At 45.9% G+C, this 23,167-nt stretch overlaps 1 protein-coding gene across 4 annotated transcripts in view; it reads left to right on the forward strand.

Moving 5' to 3' along the window:
* The window catches only part of SEC16A (SEC16 homolog A, endoplasmic reticulum export factor), a 55,512-nt gene extending 33,205 nt beyond the window's left edge, over window positions 1–22,307 (forward strand). For 2 of the 4 annotated variants that reach the window (XM_077306389.1, XM_077306388.1), the window contains exons 19-32: window positions 19–223; window positions 5,814–5,993; window positions 7,239–7,327; window positions 7,881–7,928; window positions 8,114–8,263; window positions 10,324–10,398; window positions 10,916–10,972; window positions 13,922–14,033; window positions 15,926–16,063; window positions 16,532–16,626; window positions 16,861–16,935; window positions 17,903–17,962; window positions 19,276–19,338; window positions 20,905–22,307. In XM_077306389.1, the coding sequence (XP_077162504.1) occupies window positions 19–223; window positions 5,814–5,993; window positions 7,239–7,327; window positions 7,881–7,928; window positions 8,114–8,263; window positions 10,324–10,398; window positions 10,916–10,972; window positions 13,922–14,033; window positions 15,926–16,063; window positions 16,532–16,626; window positions 16,861–16,935; window positions 17,903–17,962; window positions 19,276–19,338; window positions 20,905–20,976 (1,419 nt within the window). In that variant the 3' untranslated portion in view covers window positions 20,977–22,307. Of the gene's footprint in view, window positions 1–18; window positions 224–5,813; window positions 5,994–7,238; window positions 7,328–7,880; window positions 7,929–8,113; window positions 8,264–10,323; window positions 10,399–10,915; window positions 10,973–13,788; window positions 14,034–15,925; window positions 16,064–16,531; window positions 16,627–16,860; window positions 16,936–17,902; window positions 17,963–19,275; window positions 19,339–20,904 lie in introns of those variants that run through there. The other 2 variants (XM_077306390.1, XM_077306391.1) reach the window with 2 other exon arrangements.
* The last annotated feature ends 860 nt before the right edge of the window (window positions 22,308–23,167 follow it).

Genomic DNA, 23,167 nt, shown 5'->3' on the forward strand with positions numbered 1-23,167 from the left:
GTGTTGCTCTCACTACAGCAGGGTGCGATAGCTTACAACATAGACCGATCTACACCCCAGCAATATGTCTGCAGTACACCAAACTCTGAACAGGACCATGTTGGCCCGAATGAGGGAATGGGAGCTGGCCAAGAAATGAACGCAGGTCCTGGCAACCCATTATTGGCCCCTCTCTTGCCTTCGGTGACACATCCCATGCAGAGTATCCAGCTGATGCCTTCAGGTAGGTGTTTCCCATCTCTTCAGATGTAGAAGAGGGTCAAAAGTCCAGCAGGCCTTTGAGGTACAGAGTGCCGTTCCTCTCAGGAATTCTGCATGCTCTAAGATTAAAATTCTGTACATTTCCTTTCCAATGCACTTTGGCGTTAAGCCTTAAACCTTTACATTTGATCACATGAGGAATCATAAAAGTTTATTAACTTTAATTTTATGTTGAATTGCCAAGAGATAGGATGCCAGTGACCTGGTAGTATATGGGTCTACATCCCGCAATAGAAAAGATAGGTTTTGATTTACATTTATAAGCTCATTCTTCTCCAACAATGGTTTAATCCATCTTTCTCCTCTTTGAAGAAAATTCTGTACCAACAGCATACATACAAACATAATAACGTACAAATAACAAGGTTCACTGTCAGAGTCTTTATTATTTGATGCAGCCAGTGCAGTCGGCATGTAGCTTAATAATGATGTTGCTTTCTCTTCAACAAAGACTAGTTTGTCTACAGTGATATATACAGTATCAAAGGTCATGAAATATAGCACATACAGTATTTTAATTGGCTACTGGGTTTTTGCTCATTTTCAATTGTTAAAACTTAACAAAGCTTCTTCAAACAATTTCTAAAACAAGCATTAAATGTTAAACAAAAAACTTACCTTCTTAACTTGCACCTTTGGCTGGAATAATGTGTTCCTGCCAATCCCAAAATAAAGGCTTAATTGGTCTCTCCAGCTCAAAGGAATAGAACATTGTTAAGCATAGCTATGTAGCATTTAGAACTCCTGAGAAAACTAAACTAGTTTATATAATGTTCATAGATTAATCATTTTAAAAGTATAAATGCTCTCAACTATATTTCATAGGTGCATTCAATACATACATAAATATCATACATAGTAGCTACAAGTGGTAAAATACTCATGCAGACATTTCACAGATCAATGTTCAAAGATGAGCTATATTCATATAAGCATTTTCACATTGCACAGTTCAACAGGTCAATACAGAGCCATCCAAAAGTAAAAATTATATTCAATGTATCTAAATATACAACAGTTCAACAAGTAAAGATCAAATTTAAGTAATTGTAGCTTATAATAAAACAAGATAAATCTATATTTAAGTTTAAACCCTGTGGAGCTAAAGTATTCAGTCTTTGAATGTAATATGCCTCATTCTGTCACAAAATTTTCCTGCATCAATGCTTTTGGATTTGTAGGGAATGAATACTTCCAGTACACAAAATTTCAAATAATTTTCACTATGACCTGTTTCCATAGAACGGCCTAACAAAAATGCATCAATTCTTGGAGTCCTAATACATTAACAATATTCTACTATCCTAGTTCTGATGTTTATTTTATTTTATTATTTATTTCTTATATTAATAGTTTAGTGCAACAATTACTAAAGTATTTAAACAAAATGGTACCTTTAAGACCAACAAAGATTTATTCAAGGCGTGAGCTTTCGAGTGCAAGCACTCTTCCTCACTTGAATCTAAGGTATTTAAAGACTTTAAAATTTTACTGAAGGTAATACTAGCTCTTTTTCCCCCAACTAAATGAACAGGCATTGCATTTTGCACATTCAAAGTCTCCCCTTACACCATATTTCTTGGGCAAGGCTATAATTTCAGTTCTAGTAAATATAATTTGAAGCGCCTTTGTTCTCTAAAAGCCAATTAGTGGTCATCCCAATGTTTATAGATGGTTCTTTTAATCTCATAAACTACAGGTGCAAACATCAAAGCATATGCATTTTCTCTGTTTCTCTTTAAATAGATCCACTCCAGGTCTCTCCATTGTCCTGCACTTGGCTTTACAAATAATTGCTTCAGGGTATCTATATGCTCTTAATTGGTCACGTAGAGCAGTGGTCCGCAACCTTTTGGCTGCTGCGGACCGCTGTGACGCAGTGGGGGGAGAGGGTGGCCTGGGGCTCCGCACACGTGCGGTAGCCGCAGCGCAAATGCGCATGCGCGGACTCGCTGTGTGCACGTGTTTGCGGTCCTGCCGGCGGCCGCAGCCCCCTCTCCCCGCCCCTCCAGGCCGCCAGCAAATCGGCCTCTGAAGTGGCTGATTAGCTTGCGGCCCGGCAAGCTTCTCTCCCCCCCCCCCCGAAGCAAGAAGCTAGTTTCTTTAAAACACCTAGTTTCTTTAAATGAAACCAAATATTCTGGGCCAGATGAATTGCATCCAAGAATGCTAAAAGAACTTGCAGATGTAATTTCTGAGCCTTTGTCCATTATTTTTGACAATTCTTGGAGAACAGATGAAGTGCCAGAAGACTGGAGATGGGCAAATATTGTTCCCATCCTCAAGAAGGGGGGAAAGTAGGATCCGGGTAACTACCAAACCATCATTTTAGAATGAATCACCCAGCAGTGAGTCCTTGAGCAGCTAGAGCAGATAGCTGTAATTACTAAGAGTCAGCATGGCTTTCTCAAGAACTAGTCATGTCACGCTAGCCTTATCTCCTTTTTTGAGTTACTACCTTGCTGGATCAGGGGAATGTTGTGGACATACATAGTTTACCTTGATTTCAGTAAGGCTTTTGATAAGGTTCCACATATTCTTATTGACAAGTTGGCCCCTTGGCCCATCCCAGACGTACCGGCCCTGCTCAGGGGGGGAGGGGGGCAGGCGATGGAGGCTTCGGTGCGGCCAAAGGAGCAGGCCCGCCGCATCTCTGACGCATCAGGCCTGCTCCTTTGCCCACCCCGAAGCCAGGGACTCGGGCAGGAGGGGGGGCGGGGGGAAAGGCTTCGGGGTGGGGCCCCCACATTGGGCCTACAGCGGGCCTTAAACCCTAGTTCATAAATGATTTGGATAAAGGAATACAGGGGGTTCTTATTAAATTTGCAAATGATACTAAACTGGGAGGCATAGCAAACACACCAGAATACAGAATCAGGATATATGATCTTGATAGGCTGGAAAACTGGGCTAAAATGAATTTTGAAATAGGTAAAGTTATTCATTTAGCTAGGAAAAATCTAATGCATCACCATAGGATGGGTGAGACGTGTCTTTGCTGTAGTAGTTGTGAAAAGGATCTGGAGGTCTTAGCACTGTGTTTTAGCACTGACCATGAGTTAGCAGTGTGACTCGGTAGCTAAAAAGGTAAAAGGGATTTGGGCTGTATTAAAAGAAATACACTGTCCACATTGCGTGGGGTAATGTTACCGCTTTACTCTGCTCTTATAAGACCCCATCTGTAGTATTGCGTTCAGTTTTGGGCACCACAGTGAAAGAAAAATGTAGAAAAACTGGAGCAAGTCCAGTTGGTGGGCTACGAAGATTATGAGGGGTTTGGAGACCAAGTTGTATGAGGAAAGGTTGAGGGAGCGTGATCTGTTTAGCTTGGAGAGAAGGCAACTAAGAGGTGATATGATAACCATCTTCAAATACTTGAAGGCTGTCATAGAGAAGATGGAGCAGAGTTGTTTTCTGTTGCCCCAGAGGTTCAGACCAGAACCAATGGGTTAAAATCAATTGAAAAGAATTTTCGGCTAAAAATCTGGAAGAGGTTCCTGACAGAGTGGAAAAAACAGGCTTTTTCGGGAGGTGGTGGGTTCTCCTTTGGAGGTTTTTAAGCAGAGGCTAGATAGTCATCTGACAGAAATGCTGATTTTTTTACCTTAGGCAGATGGTGAGTGGATGAGCATGTAGTTGTGAGTTCTTGCATTTTGCAGGAGGTTGGACTATATGATCCTGGTGATCCCTTCCTCCTCTATGATTTTAGGATTCTAAATTTATGACACCAGAGGACAGGAAGGCCTGGAGGATCATTGTCCATGGGGTCGCGATGGGTCGGACACGACTTTGCACTTAACAACAACAAATTTATGATTTTTAATATGGGTCAAACTGACTGAATAAATTTAACTACTACTACTATGTATGTATGTATATATTGAATGCTCCTGTTGGAAGTAGTTGAGATTATATATACCTTTAAAATGTTGTCGTTTTAAAAATGATTAATAACATTGTATAAATTAGGTTAGTTTGCTTAGGTGTTTTGAATGCTACAGTGCTGTTGAAGTGAAAAGAATGTCATTATTAAGTTACACACTGACTGCTTTGGCTGAGTCAAAGTTTAATGGCTCTGACAATGAATCTTGTTATTATAGTTTCTGTGTATACCATTGGTATAAGGTTGTTTGATTTAATTTGTCTTACTTGGAGATTAAGGTATCAGCAAACTAGGTCTTTGGCATTGGGACAAAGGAGCACCATGTTACAAGAGTTCAAGCTCTGGGAGTCAATCCTGACCTGAACGAGGCATGCTGGGTTAGTAGAAAGGTGGACCAGGCAGGAACAGATGATCTCCCCTGGAAAGTTTGTAGCCTGGGAGTGCTGTTTGACTTAGGCAAGCCAGGTGGTTGCTGGGGTTTCCAGCAGTTTTGCCCAGATCCGGCTGGTGCTCCAGCTGTATCCATTCCTGGTTTAGTCTGATGTAGCCACAGTGATCCATGTCTCAGTTACAGCTATTATTAAAATGTGCACTTCTTTGGACTACTGTTGAAGAGCATTTGGAAGGCTGCTAGATGGCAGCTTGAGGCCAGTTACCAAGATCAGCAATTACACTGACATCTGATCCTTTCCTGAATCCAATTCAAATGAATGCGTTTGATCTTTATGCACCAAGATTGCTTGGGAATGAAGTACCTAAAGGACAATCTCTTCTCATACATTCCTACCTGGGAACTGAGACCCTCTTGATTGTCCCATTTGTCAAAGGAGCTAGGCTGAGAGGGCCTTTTCAGTGGCTGCCCTGTAATTATGGATCAGCCTCCCCTTAGAGATGCACCTGGCCCCCTCACTCTTGACCTTCAGGAAGTAGCTGAAGACAGATGACATTTAATTAGTCTTTGTTTTTCTGCCTGCTGGCAGCTTTAAAATGATGAATTTCATTTGTGTTTTTCTGTGTAAGCTGCCTTTGAGTTCCTATAAAGTAGAAGGGCAGTGAATAAATATTTGAATGCATAGGTTGTCAGGCGGCTGCTGTTTGCATGTAAGTGAGTCACTTGGAGATTGCTGCTGGGTGAGGTCCCAATGAGTCCTCCCTCCAAGGCACCAGGAAGGGGAGCAGCGGTGGACTTGGACCCCAAAACAACCCTGGAAAGGACTTTGCCCCTTCCCCCTATTCTGTTGATAGTTTGAATACCAGTAATATTGCTATGGTTGCCTGGCAAACCCCTCAATGGTCTCCGAAATATCAAAGGCCATCCATTTCTTAAAACCACAGGTGCTGCTTCTGTCATTTGGGGACTTATTTTATTCTTCAGAATTCTTGGGCTGTTTTAAGGATACAAAATTTGAGGCCAGTAGTACACAAGATTTTTGGGGTATCAGCTTTCATGAGTTGAAGCTCATTTTGTTGGATGGTGCTGGCTATCTGATGGTGAGCGTTGACTTGAAGGAGCTACTCAAATTTTGTTCTACTGCTTCAGACGTAATACAGTTACTCACTTAAAACTTTTAAGATTATACTTTATTCTACTGTTTCTACTTTGTGAGCTGCTCAGAGAGTCAATATATAGATTTCCAAATAACACATATTTTTTTCAAATCCTCTCCAGCTCCTCCAAACCTTCTTGCAGGCTCAGCTGCCCTTTCCCAGCCAGAGGTCCTTGGTGCTGTTCCATCCTCCGTGGGGCTGGGTCCTTCCTTTTCAAATGCCTGTGGAGTTGAGCAGGCTATGCCTGGGCAGGGCATGGCAGGGCCACCAGTATCTCCAGCGCAGATCGGCCAGGAAGCAGGTTTGTCTGGGGTGTCTGGGGCTACTTTCTAAGGGTGGAATCCTTAAAAAAGATCACATATCTTGCTGTGATCAGTCGTGATTAATGCAGTGTGTCATCTAGTCTAGGCTATAATAAAATAGCCATCGTGCATGAGTTTTACCAAAGGGTTTTTCATACCCTGCTTTTTCCTACCTGAAGAAGACTCAAACAACTTACAGGCACCTTCCCTTCCTCTCCCCACAACAAATATTCAGTGTAGTAGGTAAGGCTGAAAGTGCTCTGAGAGAACTGGGCTGGCCCAAGGTCCAACTGGCTGCTGTGGGAAAAGATTGGGGAATGCAGCCTGGTTCTCCAGATTAAAGGCCACCACTCTTAACAACTACTGCAGCTCATGTAGATTGATTAGAGGTTTGGTTGTTTCTTTGTCAGTCCTACAATATGGTGAAAGCCCAAAAATACAAGTCGGGGTGACAGTTATAAAAAAATAACAATATCCACTGTGTAACGACAACACAACAATGTGAAGAAAAGCTTTTATTAAAGCTTTGAAAGCACAAACAATACATTAAAATGTTAACAAGCTGTAGGAATGCCACTGGAAATTCCAAAATCTAAACGAGGAACAAGTAAATCCTCCCTTCTTTTACAGTCTTTTATAGTTTGAAGAAATGCATTAATATGTCACCATTATCTAGAGGCCTCTAGGCTCTTGTGCAGCAAAGGTCTTGTTGGGGTCCACTGAGGAAGCAGTCACAAGCGAAACACAGGATTTACCTATTCCTTGTTTGGATTTTGGAATTTCCAGTTATTTTTGTGTTGTCTTTACACGATAGATTTTGTTCTTTTTTATCCCTGTCAGTCCTGGCAGCAGTGCTTCCCTTGCTGTGGATGTCACCTGTTCTCATTCAGGGCTCTGCACGATCCCAGCAGGGCTGTTCCTGCCCCTTTTGCTGTGGATGGGGGAGGATAAGAGCACAATGAAATCTGTACCTGTCCTGAAGAATGATTCTGCTGTGGATGCAGCAGAGGCCGAATAACCAGGATGAAAAGGAAGAGACTGGAAAATAGTCACTTCTGTTTTATTTCTAGGCTAAGATAAGAAAGGTTCCCTTTTGCTTTGTAGCTTTTACTTCCTTCTTTGCCATTATGGGTATTCTGGGCTTTCTATCCATAGAGGCCAGTTCTATCAGTTTTCAGGAATCAGGAGCAGAATTCCACTCAGTGAAAAACAGCACCACTGACTTATCCTTTTGTATCTCCTAGCCATACAGGGAACTGCTCCAGAATCTCCTGTCTGGAAGGCCGGACCAGATCCCAGGGATGATGACTTCTATGGAAAGATGGAAAGCATGGTATCTGTTACTTTTTCCTAGGCAGTGCCCTGGACTCCCATGGACACTTCCCACCCTTCCTTGCCAATCCCTGGTTTAGCAAGGCTGCCATTTCTGGATGTTTTGCTCATGTGCAGCGACAGTCAGAAATGTGAATGACCTGGTGGACATGCAGCATTTTGAAGTTGTTATATTGTGTGCTCACAGAGCAGTCTCTAACGCTGGACGTCCCAGTGTGTGTGTGTGTGTGTGTGAGTGTGTGAGGAGGGGTTGGGTCTGGGCAGGTTTCTCATGGAGTGATCACCTTGCAGGTAACAAAAGGCCGGGGTGGGGGTGAGTTTGGCAAGGGCCCTTTGCTAGTCAAATGGTACGGACTGGATGTGTCAGAGCCTCCTCACCCCTTGGTAACTGGCAGCAGAGGCAGACTGGTGCAGGACCTGCCAGATCAGAGACCTGCACAAACCCCTGTCTTGCTGCTTAACGCACCCAACCACCCATTGAAAGCCCAGACCCAACCCTGCGTTAGGAAACTGGCTGAGCTGTTTGTTCATTTGTGGGCTTTGTATCCAACCAGGGCTCGGGCCGACAATCCAGATCTGCCTCCCAGTCTTCAGCACACATGGTATGACTCCAAAAAGATTTACTTCTGCTAAACCACATCTACATTTCCCTCTTGGAATGACTTTGCATCTCCCATTTATTTATTAATTTTGTCCTGTCTTTCCAACTCCCACTCTTGAGCTGTTGGCATTGTTTAGAAGTGTCATCTTTCAGAGCTATGCCTGACTGCATTGCTTGCAATCATAGGGCTTTGGACGCCGATCTCGGACTACTTCGGAATCCTCTGTGCATTCTATAGGACAAGAGAGGCCGAATTCCTTGGCACAGCAGCCCTCTCTGCCCCGTCTGCCGATCCCTGAAGAAAAGGAAACCAGAAAGGAGCCAGCACCCCAGAAGGTAGCTCAGGCTTGCCTCTGCTGCATTTTCCATCTTCTGAACTTACGCAGTGACCTTGAAGGACCAGCCTGAGCTTCCACTTCTTCCCTAGCTTGCTTACCTGTACTGGGCAGGTTTTGCAGCACAGCCCGCCCCATCAAAAGGACACAGGTTTTCTCCTCTGTGCCGTGGAAAGAAGGGAGGGATCGATAATCCCTTGCTCCACCTCCCTTTCAAATGTTTTTGGCCTGGCCAGGAAGCAGGCACCTACAGTGTGGGGGGTGGGGGTGGGGAGTGCTTCCCAGAATTCCTAGGAGAGGGGCTTCCGGGGGGAGGGGACAGGAAGATATTTCCACGGCTGGCCAAAGGAAGAGGGGGGTCTTTTGCTTGCTTACCATCAGAGTAGTAATTGTTCTTGGGAGAGAGATGAGCAGCCATCTTGAACTTGTGGCTGCATGGTGAGCTGATAATGCAATAAAACTTTGGGAACTCCTCAAGCAAAGGTACCTTGCCCGGCCATGGTTCTTTGATCCACATACTGCTTCCTGGTCTCAGAAAGACGGTTTATGCACTGGAGGTTTCATGCCGGGCTGCAGGGTAGAGTTTTAGTCGTGGCAGGTTGCCTCACCTTTTCCTGCACCCACATGGGGGAGCATTTGGCCTGGTGCACCTCAGCCACCCCCGATTTGTGCTCCTGCATGGGAGATGCGGCAGTGAAGTTCCCAGTGCATAAACGGTCAAACACTAGCACAGTGCAAAGGGAAAGGTATGCCCTTGCAGTAATTTGTCCCCATGGCACTCACATGCTGGGGCTATGTGAGACACTGAGGCAAGGCCTCAGGAGTGAAAGAGGTGGGTTGGAGTCCTGGTTCTCTCAGCTCATAGTCCTATACTACAACCAGGTGCTGCCAGTGTGTTACCTAGAGAGAGTCCCTTTGCCGCTCTCCTGAAATTATGACAGAAATATAAAGGAAATCGGATGGCTGTTGAATAAATTCTTCCAAACTCTAAGTATTCTCCAAATTATTTATTCCAATGTCACGAGTAATCCAAATGGGGTCCTAGGTAATAAACCCGTTTTCCAGGAGCTTCCTCAGTGATTACTCCTTGGCGTATAGAAGGCTTATCACATTAGTAATTAATTTCATGGTATCACTTAGTAGCTCAAAATGTCATTCTTTTGAGTCCTCCATAGAACAGGTCCCATGACATTTTGAGCTATTACTTTGAGTTTGGGAGAATGTATTCAACAGCCATCTGTGTCCTTTATTTTTCTGTCGTGACTTTGTGAGGACTTGTCTTTTTGCCCTCCTGTAGTTGGCAATCAGCCAGAATAGGGGTGGGCAAGGCAAAAGCGGGCCAGTTCTACCACAGGCTCCCCGTATAGCTTCTCTCTGCAGTATCCCAGCAGCCCACACAGGAGAATTCCTTAACAGTTTCTCCACCAGTGTGTCTCACCACACCTGTCTTGGCAGCTACCTGCTCCTCTCTGTTTCCAGACAGTTGCCTTACATGGATCAGTGCTAGACCACAGTTGTCCAGAAGGCTTTCAAGGCAGCTTATTTGAAACTGCATCAAACAATTGGACTTGCTTGTTGCTTTCCAAGCTAGAATGCTTTGGGTGTTTTCTTGTGTCTGACATGTTTTGCCTCTTTACCCTCCCTTGAAACACTCTTCTTGTGCATGCACAAAGCATTGAAATGTCATTTCTCCCTACCAGTGGATGGCAACACAAACTTCCTGTCAGGTTTTCCCGTTCCATCAACAACATAACAGAAATCCACTTCTCGGTCCTGCTGTGTCCTTGTCCGTCTTATTGGGCAAGGTCTGCACAGCTCCTTTGGGATACTCCTGTCCTATTCTGGGCGGCTTTACAGCAAACTGATGGGCTCATTTGTTTCCCCAGTCCCTGACCAAGCTCAGTGTTGCCGCAGAGTGCCTTGCTTCTGGCGAACACAATCTTAAATTCCCTGTGGCTGTTCGTAGCCTTAGATTGTAAGCCTAGCACCTGCCTCTTCCTTTTGTAGCAGCTATCAGTCCAGAATACATTTGAGTAATGTAAATGGTGTCTTTGTGTTTAGAAAGGAACGTGGCTTGACTGGTTAATGAGGAAAGGCAAGAATGAAGCTCACCTTCCCGATGATAAGAACAAATCGGTAAGTGGCCTGCACCATCATCTGAATCTGTGGTGTGCAACAAAGTGAGCAACAGAGGGAAGACGTATGTATCTGTAGTTCATAGCCAGGGTGATTTTTAGCCGTCATGTTAGTAGATTGATGTTTTAATGGGAATTTTATTGGGGTTAGTTGTTGTGACCCGCCTTGAGCCTGTCGGGAGAGGCGGGAAATAAATATAATAATAATAATAATAATAATAATAATAATAATAATAATAATAATAATAATAATAATAATAATAATAATAATAATAATAATAAGTATATACTTGTTCAGCAATTAGCTTGTGGGATTTTAAAGAAAATGTTCTGCTAGATCAATGAGGCTTGGGAGTCACCTATGGCTCTTTGACGTGACACTTTTGGCTCTTTGGACACTTTCTCTCAGTGTGGCGCTTCCCCCATATTTTAAGAAAGTGGGGCTTGTGATTGGGAGGCAGTTCTTGCCTGGGAGCAGTTCTCCTTGTAAAAACACACACATTTTATTTTTAATGTAGATTGTTTGGGATGAAAAGAAACAGCGGTGGGTCAACTTGGACGAACCAGAAGAAGAGGTAAATGGTCTGCTGGACTCAGGCTTGCATTGGTGCCAGTCAAACTGTTGAGCAGTAAATTTTATTTCCTGATTTGTCATTTGTAGTCTGCTTTTTCCACTTGGTCTCAAAGTGAATTTCAACTAGGAATGGGCATGAAACAGCTGGTGAACTAAAGTTTGTCACAAATTCTGGCTGGTTCATGTTTCACAGAGCAGTGTTCATGAACTGAAGAGCCACTGCAGACTTGAACAGATTTTGATGCAGTTCGTGGCGGGTCATGGAAAGCAAAAAAATGGGATTAAATACCTCTCAGCCATTTCACCCCCTGCTTTTTGTTCACCACCAAAAGTCTTTTCAGAGCATCAGGGGCATGAGACAGCCCTTAGCCCAAGAGGATTCCTCAGAGATGAGGAATCTGGCTCCACATAGACACAGCAAATTTGGATCCAAATGTAACCAGCCAGAAGCCTGAAGTACGTTCTCTCGAGAGAGGTTCTGCAGAAGGTTCATACCCTGACAAGGATGTTCCACACCTGAGCCATCAGTGCTAGTAGAAGAACAAGTAATCAGCTCACCTAAAGCACTCACATCATTAGAATGAAGGAGCCGAACCAGTTTAAAACTGCAAAAATGCAGTTCATGCCCATCCCTAATTACAACATAATATGAGGTTTCAGCTGATTGCCACAATAAGTAAATATCTTTGTTTTAATGAGTTTCCGTATTTGAGGATAACAAGCTGCTCCTACAAGCTTTTTGCCGAAACTAAAAAAAAAATGGCCATAGACTCATTTTTAACCCCCCCCCCTGCCCACAAGCCCCCCTTAGTTCCAGTTTGGGTGAAAAATGTCCAGGCTGTCGATCAGAGACATAACATTCTCCAGGGAACAGGAGAAAGAAGACAGCTCAGCACAACAAAAGGAAGACAAATGGCAAGTACTATAATTCACCCCCCTGAAGCACCCCCACTTCCTGACCCCTCGCTCAAAGAATTCTAATCCCTAACCTAGGCTAAAGCAGAACAAAGAGCCATAAACATGATGAAAAACAGAACATCTCATAGAGGGTTAAGAAAATAATGGCAAAAACAAGCAGGCTTTGACACATAGTGAGGCAATACAATTGACAGAATGGGACATTTAGTGAAAATGCAGTAGGAATTAGGGTTGCAGAACTAACCAGATCAGAACTGAAGCAAAGTCTAAGTATTAATATGACACATTAAATGATGCAAAAATTACCCAATAGGATCCTTGTTTCACCAAGCTATCCATAGTAGTATTTAAAAGGCTGCCATGTAGAGCACCAGGCTGCGGCCTGGTGCCGGGCCGCGGCTCCTTCTCCCCGCCCCCCCCCCCCCCCCCGCAGCGAGAAACTTGCCAGGCCACATGAAAATCGGCCGCCAAAGTGGCCGATTAGCTTGCAGCCCGGCAAACTTCTTTCTGCAGGAGGGGAGGGAGGGAAGCACGGCCGCCGGCACACCAGCGTGCAAACGCGCATGTGCGGCAGGTCCTGGTGGGGCTGCAAACGCGCATGCACGGCAGTTTCGCGCGTGCACAGACATGCCGCGCATGCATGTTTGCGCTCCTGGTGTGGCCGCAAATGCGCATGCGTGGCCCCACCATGAGCGCAAACGCGCATGTGCAGCAGGTCCGCGCATGCGTGAAACTGCCATGCATGCGCGTTGCGGGCCCACCAGGACCTGCTGTGCATGCGCATTTGCGTGAGGGTGCCGTGCATGTGCGGCGCCCGGATCACCCTCCCCCCACCGGGGAGGATGTAGAGGATGGAGCAGAGTTGTTCTCTCTTGCCCCGGAGGGACGGACCAGAACCAATGGGATGAAATTAATGCAAAAGAAATTGTCTAAACATCCAGAAGAAGTTCCTGATAGTTAGAGTGGTTTCTCAGTGGAACAGGCTTCCTCAGGAGGTGGTGGGTTCTCCATCTTTGGACATTTTTAAACAGAGGCTAGATAGCCATCTGATGGAGAGGCTGATTCTGTGAAGGCTTAAGGGGGTGGCAGGTTACAGTGGATGAGCGATAGGGTTGTGAGTGTCCTGCATTGTGGGAAGGGGAGGGGTTGCACCAGATGACCCAGGAGATCCCTTCCAACTCTTATTATTCTATGACCACAGCCCCTAGTAATTTATCCAAGTAATTTTTAAAAACATTTAGAACAGTGCCACTCTGCCAGCCATGTAGAAAGGCCCTCTTGAATAATTCAGTTCTGTGAGGCTGGGAGCCTTCATGACCTTCTCCAACAGGCTGTTCCATGAGGTGGGAGCCACAAGGGACAGACAAATGTTGCTCTTGCCTGTGTGTAGGTTGGCACCTGCAGAAAACTCTACTCTGAGGAGCATAGCAGGAGAGGTGGTCTCACAGATAGGAGGCCCCAAGGCCATGTAGGGTTTTATCTATGATACTGAATGCCATAAATTGAGCCTGGTACCCGTTGAGCGGCCTGTGAAGCACTTGCAGTTAGCCCCAGACCAAAGGTTACTTTTATGTCAAGCCCTCTTTGCTATGCTTTAAAAATATGGAAGCCTCTGCCTTTTGCTGAGGAAGCCAGCAGTGCCACCAAGCATCGATCCTCCACCTTCCAGCCCTGTTCTCTGCCTCTGTCCTCCCTCCCTGAGGCTTCCCATATTCCCAAGTTAAGGAAGTCTTCCTTGGCAAATGTCTATTAAAAGGCTTCTTTGTTGAACAGCTACAGGAAGTGTGACCGGGAGCTCTGCCTTTGAGAGATCCACTCCTACCATAATTCAGTGGGTTTCAGTTCAGTAGGATTTCAGGCTAGAAGGGCAGGAGGGATCCTGTTTGTCTTCTCCCACAGGAGCAGATTCATGGAAGCCCCCTTCTGATTTACGCCCAGCAGAAGCTCAACTGGTCTTGAGTCAGGTGAGCAGATGTGTTAGGAAACTCACAGGACAGAAGCCCATAGTCACAGAGATGTTCTTTTCTTGCAGAGCAAGCCACCACCTCCGCCTCCCACAGGCTTCCCAAAAGCTCCTCAGGTGGGCTCCTCTGGACAAGGAGGTCCTCCCAGTGGCCCTGTCAACATGTTCTCCAGGAGAGCAGGTAGCCCTGGACTGTAGAGCTGTAGTCCACTTGAGGTTCTGGTCTTCCTGGTTCAGGTTGCACGCTGAGCCTGTTGGGGTCCTCTGTTCATGCTTTATATGCTTAGACAGCAAATGGAAATATAAATGTATTTATATTTATATACTGCCCCACTCAGTAGAACTGTCTCAGGGCGGTATACATGCAACTGAAGCATATTTTACCACCTTAACAGCCTACAGTGGCTTAGCTGTCCACAACTTAAATTTTGAGTGTCTTTAGCACAGCAGAAGAACAGCCAACTGCTGCCATCAGCCACCTCAGCACGTCGGTCACAGGAGAGAGGGTGGGGTGGGAAGGTTTGGAAAGTTGAAAATATAAAATGCAATCTTTGCTGTAAAGAAAATAATTGTTGCTGTTCTGGCAGGAAAAGTCTTACACATAATTTTGTCCATGTTTGGGACAAAACTAGTGCCATTTAAACAATAAACATCTCTGAAAATATGTAATGGGTGTCCACAGAATACATAGGAATTTTCATTGTTTAAGTTGTGGATTGTTGCATAAAAAATCTTATAATTCATTTTGAGCAGCAGGATCATGACTTGCATGTAACACATTCCAAAAAGAGGAAATATTTGATAGGAGCTATTTTCAGAGGTCTCCACGCTTTTTGTTAGAATCTTTTTGCTGTTGGGGATGCTGTCTCTGTGTTCTAAATTTCTCCAGGGTCATCTCTCCCCCCAGCCACCCCAGGTCGCCATATTGTTGTGTTAGTTGGCCCTTTAGATTGTTATATCCCAATGAAGAGGAGAGGCGGGTTTTGGAAAAAAATTCTAAATCCAAATCCTTGCTGTCGGGGTATATAATTTTAAGGGGGGATTATAATAGCATGTATTTTATGTGGGGTTTTTATTATGTAGCCTGTCGCAAGACATATAGACAAGAGCCTCTTGTGGCGCAGGGTGGTAAGGCAGCAGACATGCAGTCTGAAAGCTCTGCCCATGAGGCTGGGAGTTCAATCCCAGCAGCCGCCTCAGGGTTGACTCAGCCTTCCATCCTTCCAAGGTCAGTAAAATGAGTACCCAGCTTGCTGGGGGGGTAAACGGTAACGACTGGAGAAGGCACTGGCAAACCACCCCGTATTGAGTCTGCCATGAAAACGCTAGAGGGCGTCACCCCAAGGGTCAGACATGACCCGGTGCTTGCACAGGGGATACCTTTACCTTTTACCTTTTTTACCTGCCACAAGACAGCCTTGCTGATAGCAGTGGGTAATAAATCTGATAATAATGTCTTTACCCCACTTAATTTTCATAACTAGAACTTCCTATGCCCTTACCTGGATAGCCCAGGCTAGCCTGATCTTGTCAGATCTTGGAGGCTAAGCAAGGTTGGCCCTGGTCAGTATTTGGATGGGAGACCACCAGGGAAATTCAGGGATATGACACAGAGGCAGGCAGTGGCAAACTACCTCTGTTCATCTCTTGCCTTGAAAACTCTATAGAGTAGCCCACCATAAGTTAGCTGAGAGGAACCTCCTATACAGGGGAAAGTATGAAAAAGCTGGAACTGGTGTGAGCAACATGGCTATACCTCTTGGTCCTGCACATAAAATTCCACCCCTCTCTTTTGGCATTAGAGTCCTGTTTGGTAGGAATGTATTTGGCAGAGGCATTGCATCGTTTCCCCCTCCCCAGGGCCAGTAATAGGCAAGTGAATTTTTCTGGCACTGACTGTTCTGCTAGTGCATCTGCTGTGTGTGCCACCCATGTGCTTTTCTCTTGGGCACTGTGGAGCGGCAAGCAGGCCAGGTGTTGCTTCTTGGCTGGCTGCTTCTTGGCTGCTCCTCCCTGCCCCCCTGAGCCTGTTGCTGTCTGAACAGGGTCTTGCCTGTCTCCTTTGCTTTGCAGCGGGAAACAGAGGACGCTATGTTGACATCTTAAACCCAAGTGGGACCAAGCCATCTGGTGCTGTCCCTGCTCCGTCTGAGCTGTTTGCTCCATTAGCCCCAATGCCCATGCCAGCAAATGTGTTTGTACCAAACTCTGGTGAGTAGTGCTCGGGAAAGGAAGTCAGGATCAAGCCCCTTCATAGGCTTTCCCTGACTTGGACTCTGTTCTCTTATCCCCACCCAACAGCTTCCCTTCTCGGATTGCTTGAATCATACTATCTATGCTCTCTGGAGGAGGGGGGGGGATATAGGCATGATGTTTAGATAAAGGGCAGTTGGTGTGATTTTGGGAGGGCCTAGTTTGCTATCCAAATTCATTCTATTCAGGTGATTTCTCTTTGTTCCAGGACCCAAGCCCAAAGGCCTGTTTGGTTCACACACGCTGTTTGATGCCTTGAATAAATCTTTGTTGGTCTTAAAGGTGCAATTGGACTCTATTTTTCTTGTGCTACTTCAGACCAACACGGCGACCCACTTGAACCTGATCTCAGGCTTGTTTTCCTTCTGCTCACCTCGGGAATGCAAAGCTTGTTTTGTTTGCTAAACTTGTGGTCTCTTCGTGCAGTTCTGGAGGAGCAGCAGCCTTTGCAAGGCCAGGGGGCAGAAGAGCAGATGGCATCAGGGAACCAGACGACGCCAGAAACAGGCGAGGAACGTCCTGTAAGTTGGGGGTGGCAAATGCTCCATGTGAGTGGAGGTGGGAGGTCTTGCTGGATGGCAGCACTGGGAGACTCTGTTAGTCACTGAGAAAAACATGAGAGATCCTGAAGTTTTGTGTCCTGACCGGACTTCTCTGCCACAAAGACATTTGTATTGTCACCTTAGCTAAAAACCTTTTTGGTTCCCTTTTAGTTTTGCACCTATGGTTATGTCCTGTGGTCTGTTTCCCTGTAGTACTTAAATTCTGCTGTCCTGTCAACTGGCTCTGAGCACTTGTCATCCAATCCAGAGGGCTCCCAGTGTGGAGAGGTAGGTCTGACTTGCTAAATGGGTATTTGGGACAGCTGGTGTCATATCTCAAGCCAGCCTTGTTACTGTGGAGGGGCCCCTCAAATAATTTTTCAGGCTGCAAGGAGCCCCGGAAGTGTAGTCAGCTGGCCATCCTTCCCTGCCATGTCCCCTGGAAGTGAAATGTCACCAGAAGTGACATCACCACCTGCATTGACAGGCAGGCTTAAGGAGGACTGAGGGGGAAGAGGCAGGAGGCAGTTTAAAGTGGAGTAGGCATGCAGGCTCCACCCCACCCCACCCCAGCACAGTAACCATGAGAGAACTCACACTTCCAGGGGGGAGGGGGAGCAGTGGAAGTGGCTGATTCCCTAATTTGTGGCCGAGTCCATTGAGGCAGGAGGGGAAAGGCTGAGGACCCCCTCTGGAGCTCCTGCGGACCAGTGGGGGTCCACAGACCCCTGGTTGGGAATCCCTGTCTCAGGCCTTCCATTACATCTGCTTAATCCTTGTGGCCTGAAACCGGGTCTGGAGGAAAGTGTAATTTTGTCTTCAGAATAAGAACTGGTCAAGCACCCAGGCTGAGTCTAACTGGCAGCCTTCTTCTTGAGCAGAACTTTCTGTGATCTCTGGAAGTGCCCCTTCCAAACAAGGCACCCAGTAGCTTGTTGCCTCTTCTTTTCCTTTGTGCATGTGTTGGATTGGTTTCATGTTAAATGCCAGGAACACGCTAAATTGTATCATGCTGCAATCGCCAAGATTCCACAGGCATCCTCTAGTGGCATCGTCAGTGTGTTCTATAACGAAGAGTGATCTGTTTTGATGCAAGCTAACCTGCATTTTGTAATCTGGATAGTTTTAAGAGCGCTGGGAGATTTACTTTTTTCCCTTTTTTAGAACTAGGATAAGTGAAAGCTTGAGGCAATGGCCTGCATGGTGACTTTTTGATTCCTTTTTTTTGTATGTTATGTTTTTTGCTGTCTTGTAGCTTTCGCGCTCTAGTTCAATGAGTTCATTATCACGTGAAGTCAGCCAGCATTTTAATCAGGTACCTTTGGCTGGCCATTTGCACTGGCTGTCCTTTGTGTTCTGTTCTTCTCTTCCTCACCCAACGCACTTTATTTTCCATGTTCTCAGTACTTCCACTAATGCCTCCAAGCTCCTTCTCCCCTGAAACCATGAGTGGCTCTACTGAGAATGGCACAGATGAAACCGCCGTTTGTTCTGCAAACTGCTGCTTTATCTTGTTTAGTGACACTCTCAGAAACACCATTTAGAGTTGTTGGCCTTTGGAGTTGTTGGCCCAGAGAAGTAGTGCCAGGGGAGGGGGCTGTAGTTTTGTTGAGTTTTTGTAGCACCATGGGAGAGGCAAAATGGACTGGTTCCACTCCACACAACATTGTGCTGTTGCAGAAGATTACAGTCTCACATGCTGGTAGCTCAATTCCTCTGCCTGAGGGAAAACTATATTTTACTCCCCAGAATATCGGGATTGACTATTTATTCTACCAAAAGTATGTATATATCTACATGCTTAATAGGCAGTGTTTTGATTAGAATTCTCAGGGCATATAATTAAAACTGCTGCTGCTCTTGGGATTCGATCCATTGGACTTGCTGCCATGAAGTTATGAGGGCTAGGCTGTGTTGCATTTTGGCAGCTATGCTGCTTCTGCTCTCCACTTCATGCTATGGTTGGTCCCCTCCGCCCCCCCCCCCCCCCAGGAAAGCCAGACAGCTTGTTCTGCCTGCACTGCAAAAAGGCTTGCCCATGGCAGCTCTTCCAGTCGCCTCTGTGGGGCTGCTGAAGCCACCCTTAGTACCTCAAAGCAGTGAGAGTTGATTTGTTTCAGCCAGGGGATGTTGAGGGCACTGAACTTCCTCCAGGCCTCATCAGAAGGAAGCAAGCATTTCATCTTAGTAAGCTTGTCTTTGGAGGGCTGCCATGATAATTCTGAGAGGAATAGGCCTGCTTTGTTCTTACTCTGGGCATGAAGCTTACTAACAGTCAGTTGGCGTTACTCCAGCCAGCTCGCGGTTGGTGGGCATGCCTAGGGTGTCTTCAGCTCCCCCACCCCACCCTACCCCACCCCAAATGCACTGTTGCAGGTTTTTGCATGGGCCTTCCTTTCACCAGACCCTGCGGTGTTGGTTACATGAAAGCATCCCAGATACTGGGAACATGAGAATTTTTCTTTATGTCTTTGTATCCATGTGAACTGTCTGCTACTCTGTTCCTAGTTAGGGTGCCAGCATTGTCGTGCACGCTTTTCTTTTAACCAGCTATTCAGAACAAGTTTGGTGTATAGCATTACTTACTCACTCTGCATTTCACTAATGGAAAGTTCTCTGCCCTCTTAGCCACCATTGGAAGGACTCCCAGCAGGAACAGTCCAGTTCTACAACCCTGCTCAGTTTGCACAGGTAATGGTCCTTGTGCTATTCATCCTCACAATGATGTGACTTGCAGAATCAAGGAGTCATACAGGCCATCAAGTCCAACCGCCTGCTCAATGTAGGATCATCCTAAATAAGCCATGATAAGTATCTACCACTAGTGAGAGGGAGCTCACCACCACCGTAGGCAGCTGATTCCACTGCTGAACTACTCTAATTTTTTCCTGATGTCTAGCCAGTACTGTTCTACATGAGGATTAAAGCCATTACTACAGTCCTATCCTCTGCTGCCAACAGAAAGCTCTTCTTGCCCTCCTCCAAGTGACAGTCCTTCAGTGGCTGATCTCCTTTCTTCGGGGTCCTAAACAAAGGGTAGCAATTGGAGAGAGACAATCAAACCACTGCCAGATCACATGCTGGAGTTCCACAGGGGCCAGTTCTCTCCAATTTTACTTAACATCTCTATTCACCCTCTCACCCAGCTAGTGCAGAGGTTTGGACTTGGATGCCATCAATATGCAGGTGACACCCAGCTCTTCCTCCTGATGGCCGCCCTGATTCACTCCCAGAGGCTTTAGTCAGATGTCTGGAAGCAGTGATGGAATGGCTCAAGCAGAGCTGTCTGAAGCTCAACCCTTCAAAGACAAAGTTCCTATGGCTGGACAGGAAGAGTCCAAGTGAGGAAGCACAATTGCCCATCCTGGGCGAGGTGCAGCTGTAAGTGGCTCACTCCACCAAAAATCTGGGTGTGATCCTAGATGCCTCTCTCTCTATGGAGGCACAGGTCACAAGAGTAGCGCGGCTGGAATTCTTCCACCTGCGCCAAGCCAAACTACTAGCATCCTACTTGGCTTAGGAACACATCAGATCCATACAATGGTCACTTCTAGGCTGGACTTCTGCAACTTGCTGTCTGCAGGCCTACCTTTATCCTTGATCAGGAAACTACAGCTGGTCTGGAACATAGCAGCCAGGGTTCTCACAGGAACACCTTCAAGGGGCCTACTTCCAGCCCATGCTCCAAGAGCTGTAATCGTTACCAGTTGGATATCGGATTAAGCTTAAGATCCTAGTCATTACCTTTAAGGACATACACAGTTTGGGTCAGTGTACCTAAGAGACCGCCTTCTCTGTCCATGTCCCTCAAAGAGAAATAAAAACTCCCAAGAGAGCATTCATGTTCCCTCTCAACCCCTTCTCTAGGTTGAACATTCCCAAATCTCGCAGCCTTTCCTTGGTCCCCAGATCATCCTCGTCACCCTCCACCCTCTCAGTTTTGTCCATCTCCTTTTGATGTGAAGGTCCTAGGCATCCTTTCACTTAGCTGTGGTTGGCACAGGAGGAATATAACAAGCTAAACCAGGATTTGCTCCAAATCCATGTCCCTATTTGGGGCTGGAGAGCTTCACGGGCGAATTGGGTGTGTTCTTGCACAAGAAGTTCCATGCTGGCTTGGGGAGAACATAACACAGAATATGGTGCTTGTGTCTGGATTCAGAGGAAAATGTTCAGTCTTTCCCCTGGTAGTGTAGGTAAAAATTACTCAAGCCAATGTGTTTGAATGTAACCGTTTAAACTGTTTTGCCTTTTCAGTCTGCTGCAGTTCCAGGAAGCTCAAGACTGGGTAACAGAACTGGACAGAGAAAGTACCCTGTTTTAAAATAACGTACAGGAAATTACTGCTTCATGCATGGATTCCTGAAGAATTACCAAGATCCCATGGCACATAGGTTCCATTCTCAATAGTGAGGGGATGATCAGTTTGTATGGGTTGTCTACCTGAAGAAATCACCAAACATACCTGTTGTTCAGAAGCCAGATAAAATGATCTCGGGGACTAGAGAGGAACAACCAACAGGCATGCAAGGACCATGTTTGGTTCCCTACAAGAATGGAAGGCACAGGGTTGTTCCCCTCCCTTCAGCTTTCTTGACTGGGATTTGGAGACTGCTCTTCAGTGGTTCGTTAAGTAATTTTTAAGTCTTTCCCCATGTGTAGGGAATAAACATATCCCATTTTAACACTGCAATTTGTGGCCTTACCGGGACTGGGGCACAATTTTTATGCATATAAACCACCAGCTGGGTTTATTACTTACCCAAAGCATTAGGATATTTGACTTGAGATTCCCCCACCCCTCCTTCTGTCCTCCTTTTCCCTTTGGAGGGAAACATAGCTCATCCAAATAAACAGAGACATGTAATGAAGGAAAACAACAAACTGTGATTTGTATTCTAAGAGTTAATTGGAGTTGGATTTTCCTTGCGTGTGTCTGTTTTTTGTGTTTAGGCGCCTTGTTAAGCTAGCTGTCTAGTCTGACAGAGCAGCTCTTTGTACAGCAGGTCTTGCTGTCCTCCTGGATGAGTCCTCTTGAAGTGCAATATGGCTCCTTCTCCCTCTGTTAAACTCTGGAAATACTCAGCAGGAAGCGGTAACAGCTGGAAAGCTTTCTTTTTAAGACTGTAGCATGGGAGTCTGGTTTTCTGCTCTTCGGTTTCAAATTTCCTCCATTATCACAGTGACTGAAGTCTTAATTAGCTAACAGGGGTACCTTTACTAAATTTAAGTGGCTTTAGATTCAGCAAGCCTCTCCAGGGTGCTCCGGAAGCCACATCACTCAGATACCAATAATGCTGATGGATAGAATGTTAATGGGGGTTACTGATGCTGACCCTTGTGAAGTTAATCCCATGTATTTGGGTTCTAGAAAGCCTTAAGTGTGTTAGGAAGGGATTGTGTTCAGAAGGAATTAGCAACAATCCACTGGCACTGCCAGTGTGGCGGCAGCGTGTCACCAAGCCCTTCTCAGATGCATCTTGTCCCTTCTACAGAACATGCTCTTTTTGCTGATATCACTTTTCTGTCTGTGTAGACGGTCAAACGTCTTTCGAGAAATTTCTTTGGAGCAAAGAGCCACTGTCTTTCCTAAATGTTAGATTGACAATGTACATTCTTAAATAAAATATTTTGCTCTCTGAAGCGCTTTTCACCTTTTACTTGACTTGTGATTATTGGGGTTGCCAACTCAGCACAGAAACATTTCTGTCAGGCTGGAGGATTCTGCATAGTCAAAGGTGAAGATGGGCAAGATGAACAAAGATGGGTAGAAAGGCTTGTATGTTGCTGCATTGTATCTAATTAATAATTAAATGTGGAGCTACCATAATGGATGTATGTGCATCAATATGTTCCTTTCCCTCTTAATCTCAACTTTTGCTTTCAAGCATCTCAACAAGATGTCCACAGTTCTGAGCCTGGAAACTCTAGGGCAGGGATCCTCAACCTGTGGTCCTCCAGATGTTCATGGACTACAATTCCCATAAGCCCCTGCCAGCAAATGCTGGCAGGGGCTCATTGGAATTGTAGTCCATGAACATCTGGAGGACCACAGGTTGACTACCCCTGCTCTAGGGTTCTAGAATCATAGAGTTGGAAGGGACCTCCTGGATAATCTAGTCCAACCCCCTGCATTATGTGGGACACAACCCTATCGCTGTAACCTGCCACCCCCTTGAGCCTCCACAGAATCAGCCTCTCAGTCAGATGGCTATCTAGCCTCTGTTTAAAACTTTCCAAAGATGGAGAACCCACCACCTCCCAAGCATTCTAGAGCAGTAGTCTCCAACCTTTTTATCACCAGGGAGACCAGTCAACGCTTGACAATTTTACTGAGGCCCAGCGGGGGCGTAGTCTTTTACCGAGGGACGTCGCTGCCACCTGAGCCCCTGCTCCACTTGGTTTCCCACCGGTGCCCCTGACTTCCTGCCGCCCACTGGGGGGCACTGCCAGCAGCAATCACGCAGTGCCAGGCCAAGGGAGAGCCCCAGCCATGGCAGCTGCTGGAGAGCACCAAAGG

This window comes from Paroedura picta, chromosome 12 (genome assembly GCF_049243985.1).
Source record: "Paroedura picta isolate Pp20150507F chromosome 12, Ppicta_v3.0, whole genome shotgun sequence".
In the NCBI taxonomy this organism is placed as follows: Eukaryota; Metazoa; Chordata; class Lepidosauria; order Squamata; family Gekkonidae; genus Paroedura; species Paroedura picta.